The sequence below is a fragment of the Meles meles genome, chromosome 15, assembly GCF_922984935.1.
Source record: "Meles meles chromosome 15, mMelMel3.1 paternal haplotype, whole genome shotgun sequence".
In the NCBI taxonomy this organism is placed as follows: domain Eukaryota; kingdom Metazoa; phylum Chordata; class Mammalia; order Carnivora; family Mustelidae; genus Meles; species Meles meles.
The window spans coordinates 49,761,800-49,784,863 of NC_060080.1; the positions used below are offsets into that span (position 1 = coordinate 49,761,800).

At 49.7% G+C, this 23,064-nt stretch overlaps 1 protein-coding gene across 1 annotated transcript in view; it reads right to left on the minus strand.

Annotated features, from left to right (window-relative positions):
- Positions 1–15,524: 15,524 nt before the first annotated feature.
- HK2 (hexokinase 2) overlaps positions 15,525–23,064 on the minus strand; it is a 59,460-nt gene continuing 51,920 nt past the window's right edge. The window contains exons 13-18 of the mRNA XM_045979838.1: positions 22,333–22,428; positions 21,786–21,885; positions 21,517–21,700; positions 21,108–21,263; positions 19,692–19,925; positions 15,525–17,737 (exon numbers count right to left, since the gene is read on the minus strand). Of these exons, the coding sequence (XP_045835794.1) occupies positions 17,593–17,737; positions 19,692–19,925; positions 21,108–21,263; positions 21,517–21,700; positions 21,786–21,885; positions 22,333–22,428 (915 nt within the window). The 3' untranslated portion in view covers positions 15,525–17,592. The remainder of the gene's footprint in view (positions 17,738–19,691; positions 19,926–21,107; positions 21,264–21,516; positions 21,701–21,785; positions 21,886–22,332; positions 22,429–23,064) is intronic.

Here is a 23,064-nt window from a genome sequence, read left to right on the forward strand (position 1 = left end):
CCCTAAAGGGATAGATACAGGAACACATGTGAAATGTCTCACTCATCAACACTTAGCCAGAGAGAGCCCAGTTGCTTGGTTCTTTCCCAGCTTCTTTCTTCCCTTGACGTCTGGATTCGGTCACACGGGCAGCCGAGGAGACCAGGCTCTGAGAGGGCTCACTGTGACAGAGATTTTCAGTCTTCGTCTCCCATGCCATGCGGTCCAAATGGCTCTCACCCAGGTGGGAACCCCAGTCTTTCTCCTCCACTCAAGAAAGCCTTCCAGAATGCAAGTGAGGCGGGAGAGAGGATGTCTGGGACTGAAACATTATGGGATAGCTGAGGACGGCAGCAGTAGCCGGCCGATGGAGAGGGCAGGACAGATAGCAGCTCTGAGACACCGGGGGCGGGGGGTGGGGGGGACCAGTCAGCCCTGGAAGCTCTGTGAAGGGGGAGTCATTTTTATGACCTAGCATCAGGGCTCCAAGACTGTGTGACTCATGCAGTCTCACAGAGTCCCATGCTTGGAAGGGCTTGCACTTCATTTAATGCCTTGCTGTCACCATCTTGAACTTGTTAGAATTTTTAAAAAGGACCCCACATCTTCATTTTGCAGTGGGTCCCGCAAATCATGCAGCCAGCCCTACCGGGCACCAACCTGCCAACTGTGTGGATTCCTGCAGCTCCCCAGTGAGGCAGAGAAAGCCGATCCCGGCTGAGGCAGCCTGGTGGACTTCGAGAGCAGGCGTTTACACGGAGACAGAAAAGTTGAAGGACCATCACATGGTTCCAGTGACCACCTGTGGTGTCTAGGATGGGCAAGCAGCGGACTGATGCATTCAAAGAAAACGAGAGACTAGAGTCTGCAGGTCTTACAGGCAACACTAGTTGGGGTGGAAGTAGAAGTGTGATTGAGCCACAACAAGTGATTTTATTATTTACTGATAATAAAAACTAGCCAGCTCTCAAGCTGGGGCATGAGGATTTCACAGGTGGAGCTCCTGGAGTGGCTGGGCTGGGGCCTTGGAAAGCAGAGCTTAGCGGAGGACGGGCAAGCTGCAGCTGTAGGTGATGGAGTCAGGATGGCGATGGGAAAATGTGGGGACAACGGAGGCAGTGAGGTCCCAGCCCTCTGCAAGGTCTCCAGGATGAAACTGGAGAGGGGGCTACCTGAGCTCCAACAGGCTTCCAGCACCAAGATTGATGGACCAAAAAAAAAAAAAAAAAGAGGAAGACCAATATCGGGAATGGGACACCAGAAAAAAGCCAGGTGGACTGCCTGGGAAGACAGTGAGAAGGCTGGCATCTCCATTCCCGCCACTCCTGTCCTGGGCATCTAGTTGGCACACACACACACCCCAACATTTGGTCTCCCTTGACAACCTGAGGCTCCTGAAAGGCAGATGCTTTCTCTCTTTCACCTGCTTATCCCCAAGGCAAGGGCAGGTACTTGGCATATGGCAGGTGCTAAATGAATGTAGTCTGGTTGGCTGGGCGCTAGCTGGTTGGGCAGTTGGCCACACAGCTCAGCAGTCAGAGGGAAGCCGTGTTGCAGAGTGGAAAGCCTGCACATCCTGGCACCAGACGGCCTGGGTTCTATCCCTATCTCTACTACTCGTTAAGTGAGCAATTCTTGGCTGAGTTCTTTAACCTCAGCACCTGAGTTTCCTTGCTGTAAAATGTCGATTTTATTTTTTCTTATAATGTGCCTTTGAATTAATATATGTAAAACACTTAGAACAGTGCTTGACACCTAGTAAGTGTGCTGGACAAGTCATGCACTTGCTTTTATCACCATTATGACTGATAAATAACATTTTGTGTGTGTGCGTGTCGCAGCTGGCAGTCGCCAGCAGAGATGGGACTCCTTCGCCTGCCAGCACCAGAGACTTAAACATCACTCAAGAGGCACCGGAAGGCAGCAGCCCTCCTCATCCCTCCCTAGTTAACGTTTCTAAAATATCTGCGAGGTCCAACTGCGTAGGCAGGCAACGCACCCCTGACTCAGAAAAAGAAGTGGCGCGTCCACTCGGCCAAGGGCACCTGGCCTGGCGCAGCCGCGACTACCCCGCCCCCCAACCGCACCCTAAGCGTCACCACCTTTGGGCTGCGGGCGCCACCTGGAGGCCACCTCGTGATCTGCGGGGAAGTCGCGGGCACTTGAGAACGTGGGGAAATCCTTTCATTCTATTTTATCCTTTATTAAGCCACTCCTGCGTGTTAGGCTACGGTGACACGGGTAGAAATAAAGCTAACGTCTGGTCTTCCATGACATTTATGGATTGATGGAGACGACAGATCCTTGATAAATAATTCATTGTGGAAAGCTAGGGCTGGGAAAGAAATGAATACAAAGGAGGGAATAACCAGAGCGCTTGGGTGACTCAGTCCGTGAAGCGGGACTCTTGATTTCCACTCAGGTTTGATTTCAGGGTCCTGGGATCAAGCACCAAGGTAGGGCTTCACACTGGAGGTGCAGTCTGCTTAAGATTTTCTCTCTGCTCCCCCTTTCCCTGCTCAGGGTCTGTCAATGTCGCTCTCAAAAAAAAAAGGGGGGGGGGGAGTAATCAATCACCCAAGACATTTATTGGTACTAGGTGCCTTTAAAGGCACGAAAAATAAAGAAAGTAACAAAACAGCTCCTACTCTTGAGGAGCTCATCACAAGTAGGACAGCCAGGCAAACTTAGAGGGAGGGGACAGAATTAAGAATGAGCCAGCCCGGGATCAGAGGTGTCCAGAGGGAGGTCAGGGACATTCTCTAGGAAAACCTATTACTTAAGTTGAATTTTAAAGAACGGGCAGGATTTCTCCAGGTTGGTAGGTAGGGGCGGGGTATCTTTTGTGAAATAATGGAAGGGGAAAAAAAAGACATAAGTTGGAGAGTGGCAAGTTCTGTGTCTGAAATACAAGGAACATGGAAGCTGGGACACCAGGCTGGAGAAGGAGTTTGGAGTCAGATGGTGAAGGACTCTGTTTGACGAGTGAAGAAATCTAGACCAGATCTGAAGGACAGCAGGGAGTCTCCCAGCATCCACAACAGAGACCTCCACTTGCCCCAAGATGCAGAAGTGAGGGCAGATGAGAATACTAACAGCTCAAACTTCTGGGTGTCGGAGACAAGCTGAGCTCTTAGTTAGCACCCTCTACATGAGCCTGTGGGCTCAGTACTAACATTCCGATTTAACCAATGGAAAAAACGGGCAGCCATTGAGCACCGGCTACAGTGAAGCTGGGTTCAAACTCCTGGGCCAGCTGCAGACCTCGGCAACTCTGTGGACAGCAGGGCCAGCCACGCCAGTGGGGCGAGGACCAGAGCCAAGACCCGCTTCATGGGGACCATCAGCAGTACGAAATGATTTGCAAGATGGAGAAGAGGAAAGCGATGTGAACCAGATTGTTAGGAAAAGTTCACTTTTGAGATGATCCGTTGTCAGACCTGAAAAAAAACCTTATGGCTCATCCAGAACAACCCTGTTCTGCCGCCAGTTTGGGCCCAGATTCAAGCCCCACAAGTCCATACCAGATCTCTGCCTCCCACCCCCGAGTCGTGTCCCTCAGAAAGCACAAGCCCTGCAGGTTCCCAAGTGCAGGCCTCTGCTGGGTCTCAGCCTTGTGTCTACTTCATCCAATGGCCCCTCTCAACTACATGAACACTTTTTTTTTTTTTTTTTGAGAGCGAGCGAGTGAACGAGCATCTGCATGTGAGGGGGGGCACTCAGCGTGGAACCAGTTGGGGGCTCGGTCCCACCTTGAGGTCATGACCTGAGCCAAAATCAAGAACTGGTTGCTTAACTGACTGAGCCACCCAGGTGCCCCAAACAATTTTTTTTTAATCTTTCTTTCTAATGAAGGAAACATGCACGTGTTCCCAAAACATGCAGAGGTACTGTAATGTCTTCCATCTAAAATGTTCTTTTAATTTTAAAAATCCCATTGACCTCAGATCTCTCCCACTGCCACCATTCTATTACATCAATCCTCTTCAAAGGAGTTAATTATCCTCCGACTACACTTTCTCTCGTCTTAAGTCTTTCTTGAACCCACTTCAATCAGTTTCATTCCTGTAATGTCCCCCAAATTGCTCTCGCAGAGGTCACTAATCTCTCCACGGCGCACTCTCAAGTCAGTGGAGAGTTCTCATCTTGGCGAACTGTCAGCAGCATTCAACACCGCTGTATGTCTTTACTCGGTGCCTTCAAGCTGTCTACGCTTTTCTCTACCTGCACCCACTTCCCAGGGATCTGACCTGGCCTCCCGCTTACAACCCTCATGTGTGTATTTCCAGCCTGACTTCTTCCTGGAAATCAGACCCACGTATCCAGCTGCTGACTTAACATCTGCACTTGGATGCCTGATGCCTGATACGAATCTCAAACTTAGTGTGTCCAAAAACAAGCTCCAAATCCTTCCCCCCCAAATCCATTCCTCCCACACTCCCTCCCGTCTCAAGAAATGAAAAGCCCAATATTCCAGTTGCTCAGAACAAACCCTTCCCTCCTGTTATCTGAATTGTCAGGATAAATTAGATTGTGCTGCAGTGACACAGAAGCCCCAGATCTCAGAGGCATCACACACAGATGTTTATTTTGTTGTTCATGTCCAGCCTGAGCTGGTAGGAGCTCTACCTATCATGATCACTTAGGGACCCGACCAAATAGCTCCACATGATTTGAAGCAGGAGAAGGCATGTTGCAAGGTCTTGTTCTCACACTTACATGCCACACACATTCCTCTGCTCATATTCTGTTGTCCAAAGCAAGTATGGCCACTCCTAACTTAAAGGAGGGTGGAAAATGCAAACCTACTATGTGCCCCCCAAAAAAGAAAGAAAACAACTGAAATCTCATGCAGAGCTCCCACCATCCTCGACCCCTCTCCTTCCCCGCCCCATCTTTCACTTGGGTTATTGCAATAGCTTCTTTACTGGACTTTCTGCTTCTGCCCTTGGCCCCCTTGGCTGATTCTCCACATAGCACCTCAGTGATTCTTTTAACCATGTCACCCCTCTTCTCAGACCCTTCCAATGTTTCCCATCTGAGGGAGGGTAACAGAGTCCTTACCATGAGTCATGAAGCTATGTAAGCTGCCCGCCCTGTTCCCACTTCTCAAACCTAATCTCCTACAGCCTCCTCCTTTGATTCCTCTTCGGCCCCGTTGGGCCCGGGGGCTTCTGGGATACCGACCAAGCTCATCCTTAAGACCTTCACACCTGCTTGCTCCTTGCACCTAAAATGCTCTCGCCAAATCTTTCTCCTTCAGATCTCTACTCAAATGTCTCCTATTCATAGAGGCCTTCCCTGATCACACTTAAAATCACAACCACACACACAAACACACACATACACCAGCAACACTCCCCACGCCCCACCCCAACGCTGCTTTATTTCTGTTCAAAGAACTTGTCACTGTCTGGCGTGCTATGTATTTGGTTTAATCTGCTTAACATCTGTCTCCCCAACTAGAATATATGTTTTATGCAAGCAACAATTCTGTTTTATCACCGCTGCGTCTCCAGTGCCTGAAACATAAAACGTGTTGAACTTGAGGACGCGGGGCCCAAAGCTGGTCACCGCAGAGCTTGAAATAAACGGTCACTCTCCAGACCTTCTATCCACAGCTCTTCCCAATATACCACGAAGCATCTTGAAAAGCCATAGTTGGGCCCAAATTGCCCGGGGAAATGAAGAGCTGCTTTACCTGAATCAGAAGCCAGACCAGGGCGTGGGAAATCTCACTGAGCATGGAGAGCCCCTCCCAGCGGGAAGCGGGTGTGAGCGGAGGCTGGGGGAGGCCGCTCTGCTCCATCACTTTGTGGTGAGTCTTTTATTTAGGGAGCCAAATTCGGACACCCAGGAAGGCAGACTCAACCAGCGGTGATAGAACATTCATGATTGGCTCCTAAGGGTCTACCAGACCTATTATTATTCACATAATGGAAATAAAAGGAGACTTAATACAAGAACCAATAAGGGCCAGAGTTCCTTCAGTGTCCTCATCCCCAGCACCTGCTCTGGTCCCAGCTCCAACCCCAGCCTTCCCTCTGGCCTCCTCCTTAGCCCCAGAAACAGCATGTGGACCTCCTGCATGCGCACAGCCCGGCTCTCCTGGCTCCTCCTGCAGCACGGGGTCTAGCCAGGTCTCATCCCGGTGTCCCCCACCACAGACAACGACAAGGAGCCACATTGCAGGGGCACAGCCAGATTCATCTGGCTGCTGCTGGGAACCGTGCACACACGCTCATGTCGGACTCAGAAGTAAGTGTTTTGCGGGGCCACCCAGTTCATGCAAGGAGAGAACTTGGCTAAGAATACGTACACGCTACCCAAGAACATATCCCCAGATGCACCCAACCTGGGCTGATGCAGTGCCTCACAGAACGCTCTGCGCTGATCCGTGAGCCCTACGCTTGGTGGGAGGGTTGGGAGAGGTGGGCAGGGCAGGGAGCCGCATCCTCATGCCCTCACTGTGGATTCAGCTCCAGATTGGCTGGGTGAGCATCAGGGCTACATTAGCACTTTTCGCAGAGCCCCTGGGAAGGCCGCGGGCTGATACTCAGTCTTCGAACTGTGGAATGTGTGTGTCCTAACACCCAAGGCATCCTAGTCAGCCTGCTCAGGGGTGACCCGGAGCATCCTGCTGGTAATCGCCCCTCTCCCCCCATTATTACTGATTCCCCGTCTCTCTCCTGCATGATTCCCATTAGAACAGAAACATGCCGAAATTCCTCCTGCCTTGAAAACTCAACTGTCCGCTGCTCCCTTGCAAAACTCTTCTAAAGATTCAAGCATGTTCACTGCCTCTGGTGTCCTCTTTCTTCTGGAATCCTCCCCATCCTCCCCACCCTCCCCCCAGCTGCTCTGGTCCAGGTCAGGGGTGGCCTCCCTAGGCCAAATGCCACGATCAGCAGCCACACCTGCTTTTCTGCCTCAGCATCCAGACCGCTCAGTTTTGGAAATCCTCAAGATTTAGTCTGTAACATCTCTTTTCCCTTATTTATATTGACTTATAAGGTGATCTTACCTAGTTCTGTGATTTTAATACACATATAAATTTAGGACTCCTTGATTTTGGTTTCCAACCTTAACACTCTGCTGAACTTCAGGCTCCCATACTCAACGCCTCCAAATGCCTTCCTACCTCCCCCCTCCCACTCACCCCTCGTGCACCCCACTGGTCACACCGGCCCCTCTGTGGCTACCCCGTAGCCCTTCCTCCACAGAAGCACGTGACTCCCCTCTATTTGAAGCACTTTTTTTCCTTCTCTATGTAGAATAGCCACACTGCCCCCACACCATCATTCTGTCTCCCCTAACCCTGCTGTATTTTTCTTCACAGCACTAACCCCGTGTGACATCATAGATGTTAGGTGCTCGCTCTCTCGCTACAAGGATGGAAGGTAGGAGTTGATTTATTTTGTCCACCGTTGTCTCCTCAGCATCAAAACAATGGTCCTCGTCATAGCTCAACCAGTACTGGATGAATGAGTGAATTAAGGCAAGGGAGAGGAGGGAACATCCGTGCCAGCAAGGTGGAGCCTCTGAGGTAACTGGCTGGTGTGGAGTTCCAGGGATCTAGGAGAAGGGTTGAGAGGTGGAAGGAATGAAGGGTTCGACCAGAGAAAGAACCCGCAAACCTGCTGGAGCTGCTGGAGAGGGAAAGCCTCCAAGGAGAGAAAACTAGCAGCAGCCGTGACGGATGAAATCTGGGATGTCCTGTGAGGGGCACTTTCCCACTGACCCTCAGCAGAGAAGATGCTGGAGCTAATGGGCAGAAAATCTGGCCTGTCTGCAGTGGTCTCTGCCCAGCCGCGTGAGCTTGTGCAGGGAAGGGCCTGGGGTACCTCTCCTTTAGCCTTTGGTGGCAGGGGCGTCATCCCTGCCCGCACTCTGCCTGGTGAGGTGTTGCTAGTGAGAAAGAAAACACAGCTCTCGGCTGTCCCAGACTCTCTAATTAAAGCAGCCCTTCCTGGTCTTCCACAAAAGTATCCCTCATTCGACCTCCAGACAAGTCACAATTCAGCCCTGAGCCCTAAGCAAGAAAATTTATCCCAGAGAACTGGAAGAAACGGTATTAGAAAGACAAAAGAAACAGTGTGAGCCAGAGAAAAATAAGCACTCCCCAGTTTCCATTAACACAAGAGAGCAAGAGAACCCAGAAAACTGTTGGCGACAGGTCAAACAGAGCTGGCTGGGCCCTTGGAAGCAACCCAGCGAGAGGCCCAGGCCCACGCGGATGCGAATTTCTCCGAGTGCATTTCTCCACAGCCAGCCTGCTCTCTGCTCCCACCACAGCCTTCAGGTGGGAAATTTAAAGTATTGACTTACAAGAAACTTAACTGAGTTTTGATTTATTAAATTATTGATTTACAGTAAAGAACTGACTCTTAGACTGTCCAGGGTTGACCACTTGCCTTGGGAAGTCTGACTGTCTCTTTAAGACGGCCATCTCTCTTCTGAGGCTACCTCTGCAGGGGGAGGACCTGCGGGATGGGGACCCAGGGGTACTGGGGTAATGGTGGATCAAGTTGGAGATGGACAGAGCCCTGAATGCTCACACCAGACAAAGCCCTCTGCCAATCCTCCCTACAGCTCACTACCCTCATCCCTGCCTTCCCCACCATTCTCTGGAATGCTCAAGCCTTCTTAGCAATCTCTTCCTTCTCTTCCCTTTTCCTTCCCCTCCTCCTTTGAAATATTATCGATAAGGAAACAAAGAAAGCACACACTATTTTAAAATAATCTGCTGGGGGGGGGATCTAAACGAAAAATACCCATCCAGTGTCTGAGGCGGGAGCAGCCTCCAGTCTTTTCCAGTCTTTAAGGTGGATCGCAGACCCAAAGCGGGGTTTGGGGACCAGGAGAACAAGGACCCAAACGCTGGGGCGGGCCCTTGGGCCCTTTGGGGGTGAAGGGTGTCGCCGTTCCCATACGTGACCACACGAGGGCGCCTCTCAGTCGGAGCTGCTGACAGCACAGGGCGGGGCATTTGCCCAATGGGATATAGGTGCCGCCTCAGGGGCGCCAAAGCAGGGTCTGGACCAGCGTCTGCTGCGGAGTGAGATGGGTACTTGCTCAGGGGCCCTGGCAGGCTGGCAGGCACCAGTGCTTCTCCAACAGGTCACCTGGGCTTGAAAAGCTGGAGTCCCCTGTGTGCTCAGAACTGAAGACCCTTTCTCAGGTGCTTGTGGGACTGTGTTGTCCCCAGGGATTGGGGAGGGGAAGGGCACCCCAATAATACCCGATATTGGCCATATCATCCTCTCGGTGAGGGAGAGTTCAGAGCTAACTTCGGTGCTGTACCATTTCTTGCATTCGAGCATCAGGAAGCAAATTCATACTTGCTTCATGTATAATGTATATAAACTGGATAATACACACGCATGCACTCGCCTCCCCCCCCCCCTCCCCCAGCACCTCCACTCTCTGGAGCATGGGCAAATGGACTGGGGGCAGCACCTGGGGCTTTGAGATGTGTAGAAACTGGCCCAAGAGAGGGTCGCTTGGTTTTGCCGGAAGAAGGAGAAACTGGTCCCATGGGACTAAGGTGAGGAATCCCAAGGTGAGGGCATTCTGGGCATGGCTGAGTAGAACAGGAAAACAGCAGCTCAGATGCCTACCAGTACACCCTCCCCAGTCCCCAGCATCCGCAGACGGCCGCGGACCGTTCTGGCATTTCCCACTGTTTATTAAAAAGGAAAACATTTAATAAAACAGAGAGCACGCGTTTGTCCCTCAGCAGGCCTGAAGTCCTGGGCCTGCCAAGGATATGGATACCTGTTTATTTCAGCATTCCAAGCAGCGCCCTTCATGTCTGCTCTCCCTGGAAATGGGCTCCCAGCCTGGAAAACGGAGAACATGACGCAGAAAGCAATATGTTTATCACTAAGTAGAAGAAGGGGAAAGGCCACATCATCCCCTGATATTGCAGTAAGGAAGGCCTCATCCCCCATGTGTGGGTGGGAGCATGCTTACCCTGGAGGGCCCAGGTTTGTGAGGCTTCCAGCCATGCTGGCATCGGAGCCTGGCCCATGGTGCCAGGATTGTCAGCTAACCACGCCAACAGCAGATGGAACTTACAAATAACAGCACATAAACGTTCGAGCTGGGCCGGAGCTTAAATCCCCTCATTTCACAGAACAAGATGGTGGGCCAGGAAGGAGGAGTGAGTCATCCACCTGATCTGTGGTGGCAGATGTCACCTTCTGGCCAGAGCAGTGCCCTTATCCACCGGAGAGGGGAGGAGTGCGTGTTAAACCTCTGACAGCAGTTTCAAGAACATTTGGAAACACAAACAAAAGCAACTGTTGTCCAAGAAGAAGAAAATAAAGGTCACCTGGGCTTCCACTGCCAATAGCTCAGAAAAGCTGTAGAATATGTCCACTCTGGCTCAGTGTTTATCTTTCCATCTCTCTCTGTCCAGTTTTGTGTCCAACACCAGAGAAGACAGACTTTTCAGGCACATATAGCACTGCCCATGTAGTATGTCACAAAGGATGACTTAATCATTCTGAAGATTCATTATCAAACAGACCAGATTCTCAGACCATCATCCCCCCAAAATCAGAAACGAGTAATAGAGTGATAGTGTCAAAAACATACTACTGGAAACTAATATTGAATTTTAAAAAGGGAAAAAAAAGAAAACTTTTGCCAAATTACTAATTACTTAGAATTCCAATGCGGTGTTTCAAAATGTACGTAACTTAACATAGTAGATAGAGGGAAACATAATTTCAAAGACAAGCCAAACAACTCACTGAAAAAGTTGGAACAGGCGCAGCAAAGCAAGGTCAAGAAACAAGAAAGGAAGAAACATACAAGGGCAAACATTAATGAAGGGGAGAAGAAAAAAGAACAAAAATTAATAGAACTCATAAGCTAATTCTTTAATGAAATAAAATTCTGGCAAGACTGATCAAGAAAAGGGATGAGAAAGAGAAATGATACACTGAAATATACAAATATACAATGAAGGGGAGGACCAAGCACAGACACAACACAATATGTAAATAATGTAAGGACCCCTTTGAAGTAGTCTTGCTAAAATAGCAAATGTGGGGGCGCCTGGGTGGCTCAGTGGATTAAGCCGCTGCCTTCGGCTCAGGTCATGATCTCAGGGTCCTGGGATCGAGCCCCGCATCGGGCTCTCTGCTCAGCGGGGAGCCTGCTTCCTCCTCTCTCTCTGCCTGCCTCTCTGCCTACCTGTGATCTCTGTCTGTCAAATAAATAAATAAAAAATCTTTAAAAAAAAATTTAAAATAGCAAATGTGCAGGGCACCTGGGAGACTCAGTCAGTTAAGAGCCTGACTCTTGATTTCGGCTCATGATCCCAGGATCATGAAATTGAGCCCCTCACTGGGCTCTGCATTCAGCAAGAAATCTACTTGAGGGTCTCTCTCTCTCTCCCTCTACCCTTTCCCTCACTCAAGCTGTCTCTTTAATTAAACAAAATCTTTTTTTAAAAATATCAAATGTATATCTGATCAAGAGTGGAGACTACACAGAGGCACCTGGATAGCTCAGTCGGTTAAGTGCCTGCCTTCGGCTCAGGTCATGATCCCCAGGGTCCTGGGGTCGAGCTCCATCCGCATGGGGCTCCCTGCTCGGTGGGGATTTCTGTTCCTCCCTCTCCCTTTGCTGGCCACTCTGCCTATTTGTGCTCTTTCTCTATCAAATAAGTAAATAAAAATCTTAAAAGAAAAAAAAAACAGAATAAAGCCTATCATAATTAATAATGTTTCTCTACACCAGTGGTTCTCAACTAGGACCGACTATACCTCCCAGGTAAGGTTGATAAACTTAACAAAATTTAAAAGGACCATCCATTAAATCTGAATTTCAGATAAGCAACAAATAGTATGTGGTCAAACATGTCCCACAGAATATTGGGGATAAAATACTAGATCAGTATTTTATGGGACAACTCCACCCCTGGAGGACATTTGGCAATGTCCGAAGCCATTTTGTCACAACTGGGGGAAGGGATGCTATGGTGGCTGATGGGTATAAGCCAGGGGTGCTACGAATATCCCACAGGGCACACGACAGCCCTCACAACAAAGGATCAGCCAGCCCTAAATGTCAGTCGCATTGAGGCTGAAACACTCTGGGAAAACCAACCAGAAAATATAATAAAAATCAAGGACCCTGCACAGCAAGTATAAACTGTCTGGGGATTAATTTAATAAAAGAATTCACAAAATCTCTATAGAGAAAACGTTGAAACTCTGAGAAAAGGCAGAAAAGATTACATGAATACACAGAGACGTTCTATGCTCTTGTGAACATGCAAAATGTCATTCAACTCTGAAAATCGCTACAGTCATTGTAACTCTAATCAAACTTGAAGCTGATTTTTCTTCAGAGACTTGGTAGACTTTTTCTAAAATTTATACCGAGTAATAATGGACCATGACTCAGTCGAGTCTGAAAAAGAAAGAGGAGAGACTTGCTTTGCTAGACACTCAGGCACCCTAGAAAGTCGTGGTGTTAGAAAGTCAGTTACTGGCTCAAGAACAAACAAGGGAGATCAGGGCAGAAAAAAGCAGAGCCAGACCCTGGCAAACTCCGTATGTTTCCGAAACGCTGCTACAAAACAATGGGGAAGGGCAGACTAACTCAGCCGACCACATGAAAAACCAAACCCAAACAAAACTGAACCTTACCCATTATATGGAAGGTGCACACGCACAGGGTTTACATTACCCCTTTTAAGTGAAAAGTAACACTATAAAAAAAAAAAAGTAACAACAGCAACAAGACAAGGTCAGTGGGCTAAGGATGAGAAAGGTCAAGCCATGTGAGTGGATTTGCTTACACCAAAAGAAAGGACTCCTAGTCAAGAAAGGATGCCCATGGCACGAGTAACAGACTAGGAGAAGCTGTCATACCTAAGGCAACAACAGACTGAGTCCTGCGTCCAACAAGGGACTCTGGTCAAGCAGCAAGGAAAAAGAATCCTGGTTACAAAGTCAGCAAAGAATGTCGGACAAGCAGTGAACTGAAGACCTTAAAAGCTAAGAAACATCCAAAGAGATGTTCACGCTTCTTGTAGAGAAATGTCAATTGGAACAACCATGCAATCTCACTTTACGCTCAGCATATTAATAAAAATTAATATTTTTTTAATGGATAATGGATATGGATAATGCCCAGAGGTGCCAGAGATTCGCCGTTGGTGCTTGAGGGCAGCCTTTCAGAAGAGCCTGGCAACAGGGGTCAGATGAAGGAAATGAACGATCTGTGATCCCGCTCTCCCGCTCCGCGTACATGCCCTGAGAGATCATCCAAAGATGATTAAGGGGACATGTGCAAAGACATTTGCCGCACGGATGCTTGTTCAGCCAGAGCGGGCCGAGCCACAACGTCCGCTCATCACTGGGAGCGTGGGTGGGAACATGGCGCATGCGCACATGGGAGGTTGCGCTGTAATGGGAAGGAATGGGTTAGAGGACCGCACAGCCGCAGCTGTGGGTCTTTAAAAGCGTCATGCTTAACTTGAGGAGAAAAAAAGACTTTCAGCCAGTAACATTTGTAAATTAAAAAGCATGCCCACAAAGCAATATATGCTTCAGACACACAAATAAGTGGCACATCACATCAACGCAGTAACGTGATCGCTGATCTTGAGTGGAGAAGGGGAAAGAGAAAGGAGGATAAAGGACAATAAGATAAAAAAAGCAAGAAGGGTCCTTGCAAAGATTAAAAAATAAATGTGCTAAGGGGCGCCTGGGTGGCTCAGTGGGTTAAAGCCTCTGTCTTCGGCTCAGGTCATGATCCTAGGGTCCTGGGATCGAGCCCCACATCGGGCTCTCTGCTCCGCAGGGAACCTGCTTCCTCCTCTCTCTCTGCCTGCCTCTCTGCCTAGTTGTGATTTCTGTCAAATAAATAAAATTTTTTTAAAAAATGCGCTGAACTGAGGAGGGTGAGTAATTCAGCTCTTGCACCTGGGGCCTAAAGAAAACAAAGTAACAGAAAAAAAGGTGCAATGGGCTTGACGGAAGCTGGAAAAGCTATTTCCCAGCTCCAAGGAACTTGGGTAGAGACCGTCCAATTGCGTGAAGGAAATGGTTTTCCTAGTGGCGAGCCCCCTCTCCCCCACACACCCCCACTCAGGAAGAGGCTTCGGGAAGCTGGGCAGAGCCCAAGGAAGGGGAACCAGTGAGTGCAGGGGTTCAACGCGGAGAGTCTCGCATGGCGGTGCTCGAATGCCAGAGGGACGGGGTGTCAGCTGAGCGGGTGCTGCGGCCATTACCACAGATGGAGGCCTCATTCGAGCCCGCTGTCCAGTGAGGCAGAGGGACATTCAGGGAAACATGATAATCCTCACAATCCATATAATCTCTTAACAAAACCAGGATGATAATGTGTTGTATACGTACTTTCAGCATGAAACAGCATGCTGTCAACACTCCCAAATTAAATGTTCTTCTAGAACATTGTCATGGTTTTAAGGGGTCCATGCAAGTTACTTACTGTTCGCAGCCAGGGCTCACCTCCTCTGCTCTGCTCAGTCTCCCTTTCCAGCTGGTTCCCTGCCAGGTTTGGCCAATAGAGACACTGCAGAAAACTAGGTGGGAGGGTTATTTCTAACCACCCTTTTTCCCTGCTCTGTGGTTCCACCCTCTCCCCAGCTTTTGGCCTCTGGCCCAGCCACTGGGATAGAAAGACTGTTTTTCGGTGTTGTTACTCTCTGGCTTCTCAGCTCTTTCATCACCTCTGTAACCAAGCCCCTGCACTACAATCTGAAATAACAGGCATGGAATGCCTTCCTGACCGGACTCTGACACAGGACAGTTAGACCCACTGGATGGGGTGCTCCTTTTCTGTTATTATAAAGCACATTAATAGTCAATACCCTCAAAGCTGATTATCTCCGTTTCCTCTGTACACATTTCTAGAAAATTACACAAAACATGCTTTTGATGCACGTTGCCTCTTTTTTCCCCATCTAAATGGTTGTACCAGCTTGCACCCCAACAGTGTAGGCAATACTTCCATAATCTCATTGTCAAATGGGGCCGTGTCCGTGGGGGTCAGTAGGGTCTCATGAGGAAGGGATTGCCCAGGTTTGTATCATGCTTATTGGAGAGAGGGGAAAGGCAAGGAGAGGATAGAGGCACATGCTTTTCAGAGGTTCTAAGTAGTGGCTTTCCATCCTGAATTTGAGTCACGTACCTACAGAGACCAGCCAGAGCCCCAGAGGCCACTGCTAACGGCTCAGCCAAACTCCTTCAAGGGTAGTCTCCTGTGCCTGCCACACTTCTTCCTGATGCTTGAAAACTAGGGGCTCAAAAATGGCCTAGGAAAGGTCATCTATCCTCCAGTTCCATTGGAACTGAGTTTCTGGGAAGAGAAGTATCTGGGGTCAGGACAAGTCTCCGCCACATGCCTATCAAACAAGCCTATTACCATTATCAAGACAGTCATCAATCGTTCAGACCAGGCAGGGAGTACTAATGTGCCCACACTCTTAAAAAAAAAAAAAAAAAAAAAAAAAAAAAAAAATCCTCATGAATCACACGCTGGGTATTTTGAAAAATGTTAAAATTTATTAATAGTTAACATCACATAGTTAATTCAACTAGCTCTTTATTATACATGACAACACGTTTACTAGACTGAGTGCTCAAAGATTTGAGATTCAACACATCCCAGCTGAAGACTGAGACTGTGTTTACACTAGGCAAAGCAGCATCAGCAAGGAACGGTCACCTAACTGTGGGAACACAGATGTTCAAAATGCATTTTCCATTTTGGAAACCAACAACATATTTTGAATAACCACATGCACACACACACACACAGCTCACAGACAGAGCCTAATTTTCAAGTTTAAAAGTTAAAATTCATCTCTACTTCTTGGGCGTTCTTTAGTGATACTTGGATCTAGACGTTCTTAGTACAAGTATGATAAATGTGCAAAGTCGGGTGCTACTCAGCCCTGTTTTTGCTTCCTTGTTGTGATCCTTGATTCCTACTCAATAGTGTTCTAGGGTCATTCCCTCTTTACCGTGTAGTTGCAGTGTGAGGGTGTGCATATTTTAGGGAGGAAGTGGCCTTCAGGTACAGAATTAACGGCACCCCTGAAAGGTAGAGCGTGGAAGTTCTCAGGCCACCCCACTCCCCTTACCCCCATCAACAGTTGGAAATAAATACTGTGTACAAAAACAGCTCAGCCTCCAGAAGCCCTCAGACAACGCTTCTTAGAAAACATTTACAAAACACATCAGTTTTGCCGGGAGGGCACAAATCCGCCTTTAAAAGTGTTGTCCCTGAGGTTTTCTTCATTTGATCGTTTCATTGTTTGGTTTTGGTTTGCTATTAACAGGGAGACAGAATTTTTAAAGAAATGCTCTTGGTGGCTTCCTTTATCTTCTCAGAGAACTTAAAAATACTGACTGTCCTAAGAATAAACAATTCTTAAGCAAGTCTCTTGGAAAGGATTCCTGTCTGCTTTGGTTAAGAGCCCGTGTGCTGGTGCCCCAGGAAGGTCTACAGGGAGCAGCCAGTTGCTGCGGTTTCTTCCATCCATAGACCTAGCTTCCCTCGCTGTGCCCTGCCTTCCACGGTTTCCGGTCTGCAGGTTAAAAAGGAGCCGGGAAGGAGCTACTTGGCCATTCACTCACCCTGAAGGGGCTTCCCTTCTCTTCCCACAGGCGAATGAGGTATTTCTAGTAACCTGTCAGTATCTTCACCTTCCATCCTCTAGTGACGCTCGTCTACTACAGAGGCCAAGTCTGGAAAGACTCTGTGTGTTTATGTACATAACACACTGACATATAAATACATTACATACAACCAATCATTACATACAGTGTCAAGGTAAAGGAACGGACGTACTTCATGAACTAAATACATTTCAAACATAAATTAAAATGAAAGTAAGAACTGCTTCCACTTCTTCAGGAAAAATTTTAAAAATAGACCAAAAAGTCTCCCCTGCCCCCAAAGGTCCATTGCTCATGGATGACTCGGGAACCCATGTGTGGCCTTGGTGTTGCTTACTCGGATTCAGGATGCTGTAATTCCAGAGATGAGCCTCTGCTGGAACCCACCAGGCACATAAAGGAGGTTAAAGAGGGGGTGCCACGTGGCTATCCATGGATCCCCCCACTGCTGGTCTTCTCCCACCCCTGGCCCTTCTGCCTGTGGGACAATCAGGCTCAAGTGAGTGGCGGTCCCTCCAGATCTCAGAGGAGAAACATTATCGGCCTCTGAGCGGGGACTGCTCTTCACCTAGAAAGACCGTGCTCAGAGTCCATGGGGAAGCCACTCTATCTTCTCATTAGTGTCCCCAACCTGCAGGATTAAGCAGGGACATGGAGTTTGGCCAGGGGGAGGACTAAAGGTTAAAATCCGTCTTGAGTTTTCAAAGAACCAGTAGGAATAGTGACAAGTATGAACAAGTCCTTATTTCAAAACATATGGATCTCGGGAGGCCAAGGCTTGGGCACTAAACTCAACAGTGAGTATCCAGAGAGACCACACCCAGTCCCCTCTCTGCCAAGGAAAAGCCCAGGGGCCCATCTATGACACAGGGGATGACATTTTATAATTTAAAGCAGGGAAGACGGGGAACCAGAGGAAGTCCCTTCCGAATCAGGGACTCTACCGCTGGCCAGCATCGCGGATGCGACAGGCCACAGCAGTGATGAGCGCTGCCCCCTTCCCGCTGCCGTCCTCTGACTCCAGGAAGGACACGTCACATTTCGGAGCCAGGTCCTTTACTGTCTCGTGCATCACTTGGGCAAAGCTGCAAACATTGGGAGGAAGACACGGGGAAAAAAGAACAACTCAGTCATGATTGATTTATGTCCCCCAAGGTGAGATCCTAGGAAGTGATCCTGGAATTACTGAGGTGAGCAAAGGATGACAGCTATCATGTATTAAACACTCACTATGTACTGTGTGTATCAGAAAACCACAGCTTCGAGCGGCTGGCAACATGCCCCAAGTCTATGTCACAGCGGGCCAAGTGGGAGCAGAGAGCCACTGGGAGGCAACTGTCTGAGATTCTGGGCTTGTGTTCTTAAAATCACCAGTGGCAGACAGGGTCAAGGGTCATGGGCACCACAGGTGTGCCCTCCAGAAGTACATAGCCTGTCCATGAACTCTGGAAGACCAAGCCCCATGCATGTAATACTTTATTTTCCAGGGGTATGGACTCACGCAGACCCACATCTAATCCAAAATACCATTAAAGATGAAAGGAGCAGGCACGGGGGCTTGCTGCAGGCACATTATGGTGCTCATCGAGCTTTCAGTATGGGATTAGAGAAAGAGATAGTCACCATGACCCCCAACACAGCAGGGTGCCATACTGTTCGGTTTTATTTCAATTTGAACCTGTCACGAGGAGAATTCCTGCCATCTCTCCTTTCAGGACTGGCTTCTCCCACACAGCATGTAAGTTTTGAGATGTATCCGCATGGAAGTATGGGATTGCAGTTCATGAATTTTCCAGGCTGTGGAGCATATCTTTGAATGACTATACTGCAGTTTTATTGTAAAGCTAATGGATATTGGTTACAGCGATGCCCTCGTCATCTATGGAACACACCCAGCATCAGGAGCTTGACTTCTGTCCCCCTCCCCACTCTCATCTGGGACCAAGATTCCCACTTAGGAGGCACTGATCCTCAAGAGAATGGGCTTGGAAAGGCAAGCTTAAGCTTCTCTCTGAGGCAACATTTCCATCAAGGAGTCTCTCTGTCCTCACTCTTTCCCACCTACTGCCCAGACCAGGGTTAACAGCTCTATTCTTTTAACTTTGAGCAGGGATGCTTCCAGGAGGAAGGGGTTGGGGCAATTCCTGAATTCAGGATGATTTACTCAAAACATATGCAAATGAGTGAAGAAGGGAGAGAACAACAGTTGATGGGAGAAAAAGAGAGATGGAGAGATAGGGAAAAGTATAGAAAGAAAAGGGAATTCAGTGCTTCCACACTGTGGTTGGGGAGATTCGAGCGACACACTTTCTATCAAGAGCCAGACAGTAGATACTTTCAGCCTTGTGGGTTACTACTCTGTCACCATGGTGTGAAAGCAGCCAGAGACAACACATATGTGAGTGGGCAGGGCCGCATTCCAATAAAACTTTATTTACAAAAAGTGTCATGGGTCTAGTCGGCCAGCCCCCATGCCAGACTGCAGAAAATACCCCACTCTGGAGCTCCAGCATACCTTCCCAGAATGTTCTCAGGAGCACTGTTTGTAACGGATACAATCTAGAAATAACCCAATATCCACTAGCAGTACAATAAAACTAGAGTATACTCATTCAAAGGTATGCTCCACAGCCTGGAAAATTCACAAACTCCAATCCCACACTTCCAGGTGGATGCATCTCAAAACTATACATTCTGTGTCCGAGAAGCCAGTCCCGAAAGGAGAGATGCCCAGGGGGGATTCCCCTCACAACTGGTTCAAATTTAGGGAAAACCAAATAGTACGGTGCAAACACAGACACACAGGGAAAGGCAGCTAGGGACCAAGTCACCGGCAGGGGTCAGGGGTGTGATACCGAGGTCCTACAAGCTGGGTGGTCAGACACAGGCCTACTTCTGTCATGAACCTTTAAACTCAAGCATCTGTGCTACGAACACTCACTTGTAACACTAGGCGGTTTGCTGTGAAAAGGGGGTGGGGGGGAAGGAAAGAGCTGGACGGAGAGAGAGATGGACGGAAGAGCAAAGTCTGGTACTCACTGGGGATGCAGCTTGTACAGGGTCCCATCCACGCCCACGGTCACTTTGAGGGTGTCCAGCCCCCGGTTTTCTCGTATCTTGTCCACCACGGCGGCCATGCCTGCGCCACAGAGCTGGGCTGCCCGCCGCGCCACCACGATGCACACCTCCTTGACGATGATGCTGTCGTCACAGGTGCTCTCGAGCCCCAGGTGACGCAGGATGGCACGGACCTGCAGCAGCGCCAGGCAGTCACTGCAGGGGGACAGCGAGCGGTCAGTCACATACATGAGCGGCTGGCAGCCCACACGCCAGGGGTCTGGCCTGGCAGCGGCCCCCACCAGGTGCCTCCTGTTCTTGAACTCAGTCCAGAAACCAATGCTCATCCCACTGGATCCCCCGGGAACCCCCCGGGTGTGACAGCAATGCCAAGGCACAGCTCCTGTTTCCACCTGGCCCACGTGAGGCGCGGCACCACTCTCTACGGCTGGTATTCAAGAGAACAGTCTAGGGAAAGTCACCGTCTAGTGTTCCACTCATTCAGTGAGAATAAAGGCAGTGTGGATGCCTGCAGCTGGCATTTTCAGCTGCAAAGCTCTTTCCTACCCATTTCCTCCACGTTGTTCCTGGGTCAAGAGGACAGTGGGCACCCCCTACCTCCCAGCACAGATCCTCGTTCTAGCTCTACTCCCCCTCCCAGGGGGGACTGATGGCGACTCCCACACACATCTTCATGAAACACGACATGAATCGAATTGTAAGAAGAATATACTTGTTATTGTATCAAGGAACTGTCTTAGGAATCGGCCTCCTGCACGCAAATGGACACGCAGACACGAACATATGCCTTCTCTTCACTGGTGCAGCAGCTCTGTGGCCCCCAACCTGGCTGCCCGCCTGCCTCCTGCTTTCCCACACACCGGAGAGTGCTGCACAGCAGTCATTCGTGAAGGGCTCCGACAGGCCCTTTTCTAATTTGCAGCAGCGAGGAGAGAGGCTGTGCTCTAACAAGCCACCGCACGGCCGGATTTCTGACCACCTGGCACGCCAGCCCTCACTCAACCCTGCTTCTCCCATCACCGCGGCTGTGGTCAGAAGCGCCCTCCTGCCAGGCACGAATGCTTTAACAGACCACATCCTCTGTGCGTTCCCAATTTATTGCCTGTGCACAGGTTATCTTCCCACCTTTGAGAGTTGGCCTAAAACCCAACAATGTTACTTTGCAAGGACCCCTGGCAACTCAGCAGGGTTTTTCATGCTTAAAATGCCAACTAGCCATAAGTTATTCAATAAACAGTACAGATATGACTGTCTCTGCAACCAAACTGACCTGTAATAGAAGCCATACCCCGGTCTTACTTGGGGTCTGGAAACCCTTCGGCTTGCTGTCCCATGAAAGGGAGGACAGAGGTCCCGATCCCGGACCCTAATTCTCACCTCTCAATCTGAGACAGGAACTTGGTCTCAAAGATCCCTCTTGTCTTGAGCCGCTCTGAGATGCGGCCACGGAAGAGCAGCCCACGTTTGGTGAAATCGATGAGGATGTTTCGGACGATCTCACCCAGGTACATGCCGCTGATCATCTTCTCGAACCTGCAATGCCGGGAGGTTATGGAGGGAAAGTCTGAGACGCCCTGGATATTAGCAAGGAGAGGGCAGCTTGGACAGGACGGCTGCTGTCTGCACACACTGACCCATGGCCTTTGGCAACACTGACCACAGTGCCTGCCTGAAGTCCGTGGGGTTCCCTGGGATCATTCCCATCTTCTGGGCTCATTACCTTCCAGTGCTTACTCCCAGCCCCTCACCGACATGTACCAGGACCCACGCGCACTGAGGCACCTACCTCTGTCTGCCGGGGTTGAGGGAGAGCTCATCCACGGCCACATCAAATTCCGTGCGGAAGTCGTCGAGGCATCCGTTGTCCCCGAAGGCCCCCCACTCCATGTTGACACACATGCGGCCCTCCTCCCCCTCCACCAGCTCCACGTTCCGCATCTCCTCCATGTAGCAGGCGTTGCTGCCCGTGCCTGCCAATCACACAAACACGTCAGCCCCTCAACCGGCACCGTCCTCCCTCCACGCCAGCCTGTGGGTCCCGAGCCGGGTCCTTACCTACGATGAGGCCGACTTCGCAGTGAGGGTCTTCATAGCCACAGGTCATCATCGTCCCAACCGTGTCATTCACCACAGCAACCACGTCCAGGTCAAACTCCTGAGGGGGCAAATGAACCCCAACATTTTCCTTCAGACACTTGCAAGGGAAATTTGTGTGCATATAAAGTGTACTTTATACAGCATGGCTCGTTCTCTCTTTTCATTCATGGCCCTTGGGGCTCAAGTACCACCTCCTCAGGGAGGTTCCCTGGTTGTGCTATTAAGACTGCCCTTCTCCAGCCCACTCACCCTGTCCTCACCCGACTTCCTTTCTTGTCCCGGCGCGACAGCACCTGACATTAGCTCATGGGTTTGTTTATAGCTCAAGAGTTTGTTGTGGTCATTCCTGAGTCCCCAGTGGCAAAAGCAAGGCCTGACACGCAGGGGACACTCAATCATCACTGAAGGATCACGTTCATTCTCCCCCTAACCCACAGGCCTGCTCCCAGCGTCTCCCCACTTTCTGAACAAGGTCATTCTGGGCCTCCTCCCGCGCCTGTCCCACCTCTCGCCGGTGGATGGCCTCCTTCAGCAGCGTGACCACGTCCTCACCCTCACAGCCGGATGCCTTGAAGCCTTTAGTCCACTTGAGGAGGATGCTCTAAAAAAAAAAAAAGAAAATCACACAGGACCATAGAGGAGGATATCAGAGGATATGTGTGCCTTCCCCACAGCCTGGCTGTGTCCCCGGTTCCCAGCCTCACCACCAAGTTATACGGTACCATCCCCTCAGTGACCAACAGTCTCTCCCACACGCAACAGCGCACCTGCCAGGCACGCATTCCATCATTTACTCCTCACAGCAAAGTGGTGAAATGTCATCGTAAGGCCCCTTTTCTAGGCAACTACAGCTCTGGGGTAACCTGCCCAAGGTCCGAAGCCAGGAGTAAGGCCCAGGCACCCCAATTCCATGGGCCCCCAAGCACCACACCACTGCCCCAGCCATGGAGCCAAGCGCCATACACATTTCTTTCACTGGAAAAGCAGTTTGGTCTGTCATTGTCCTATATTTACATCAGAAGTCAGAATATCTCTCTTAACTGTGAAACTCCCTGGGCATGAACAAGTGCCCTGACACTCGTTCCAGCTGAGTGACAGCCAGGCTTCACACCACCCCAGGGAGGGACGTGCTCTCCTCTCCTCACAGACCACTGTAAGCCGCTCGTCTTTAATGTGGCCGTCTGCTGTGTCGCGGGGCCCTCTAGGGAACAGATGCATACGTGGTGGTTTTACATGC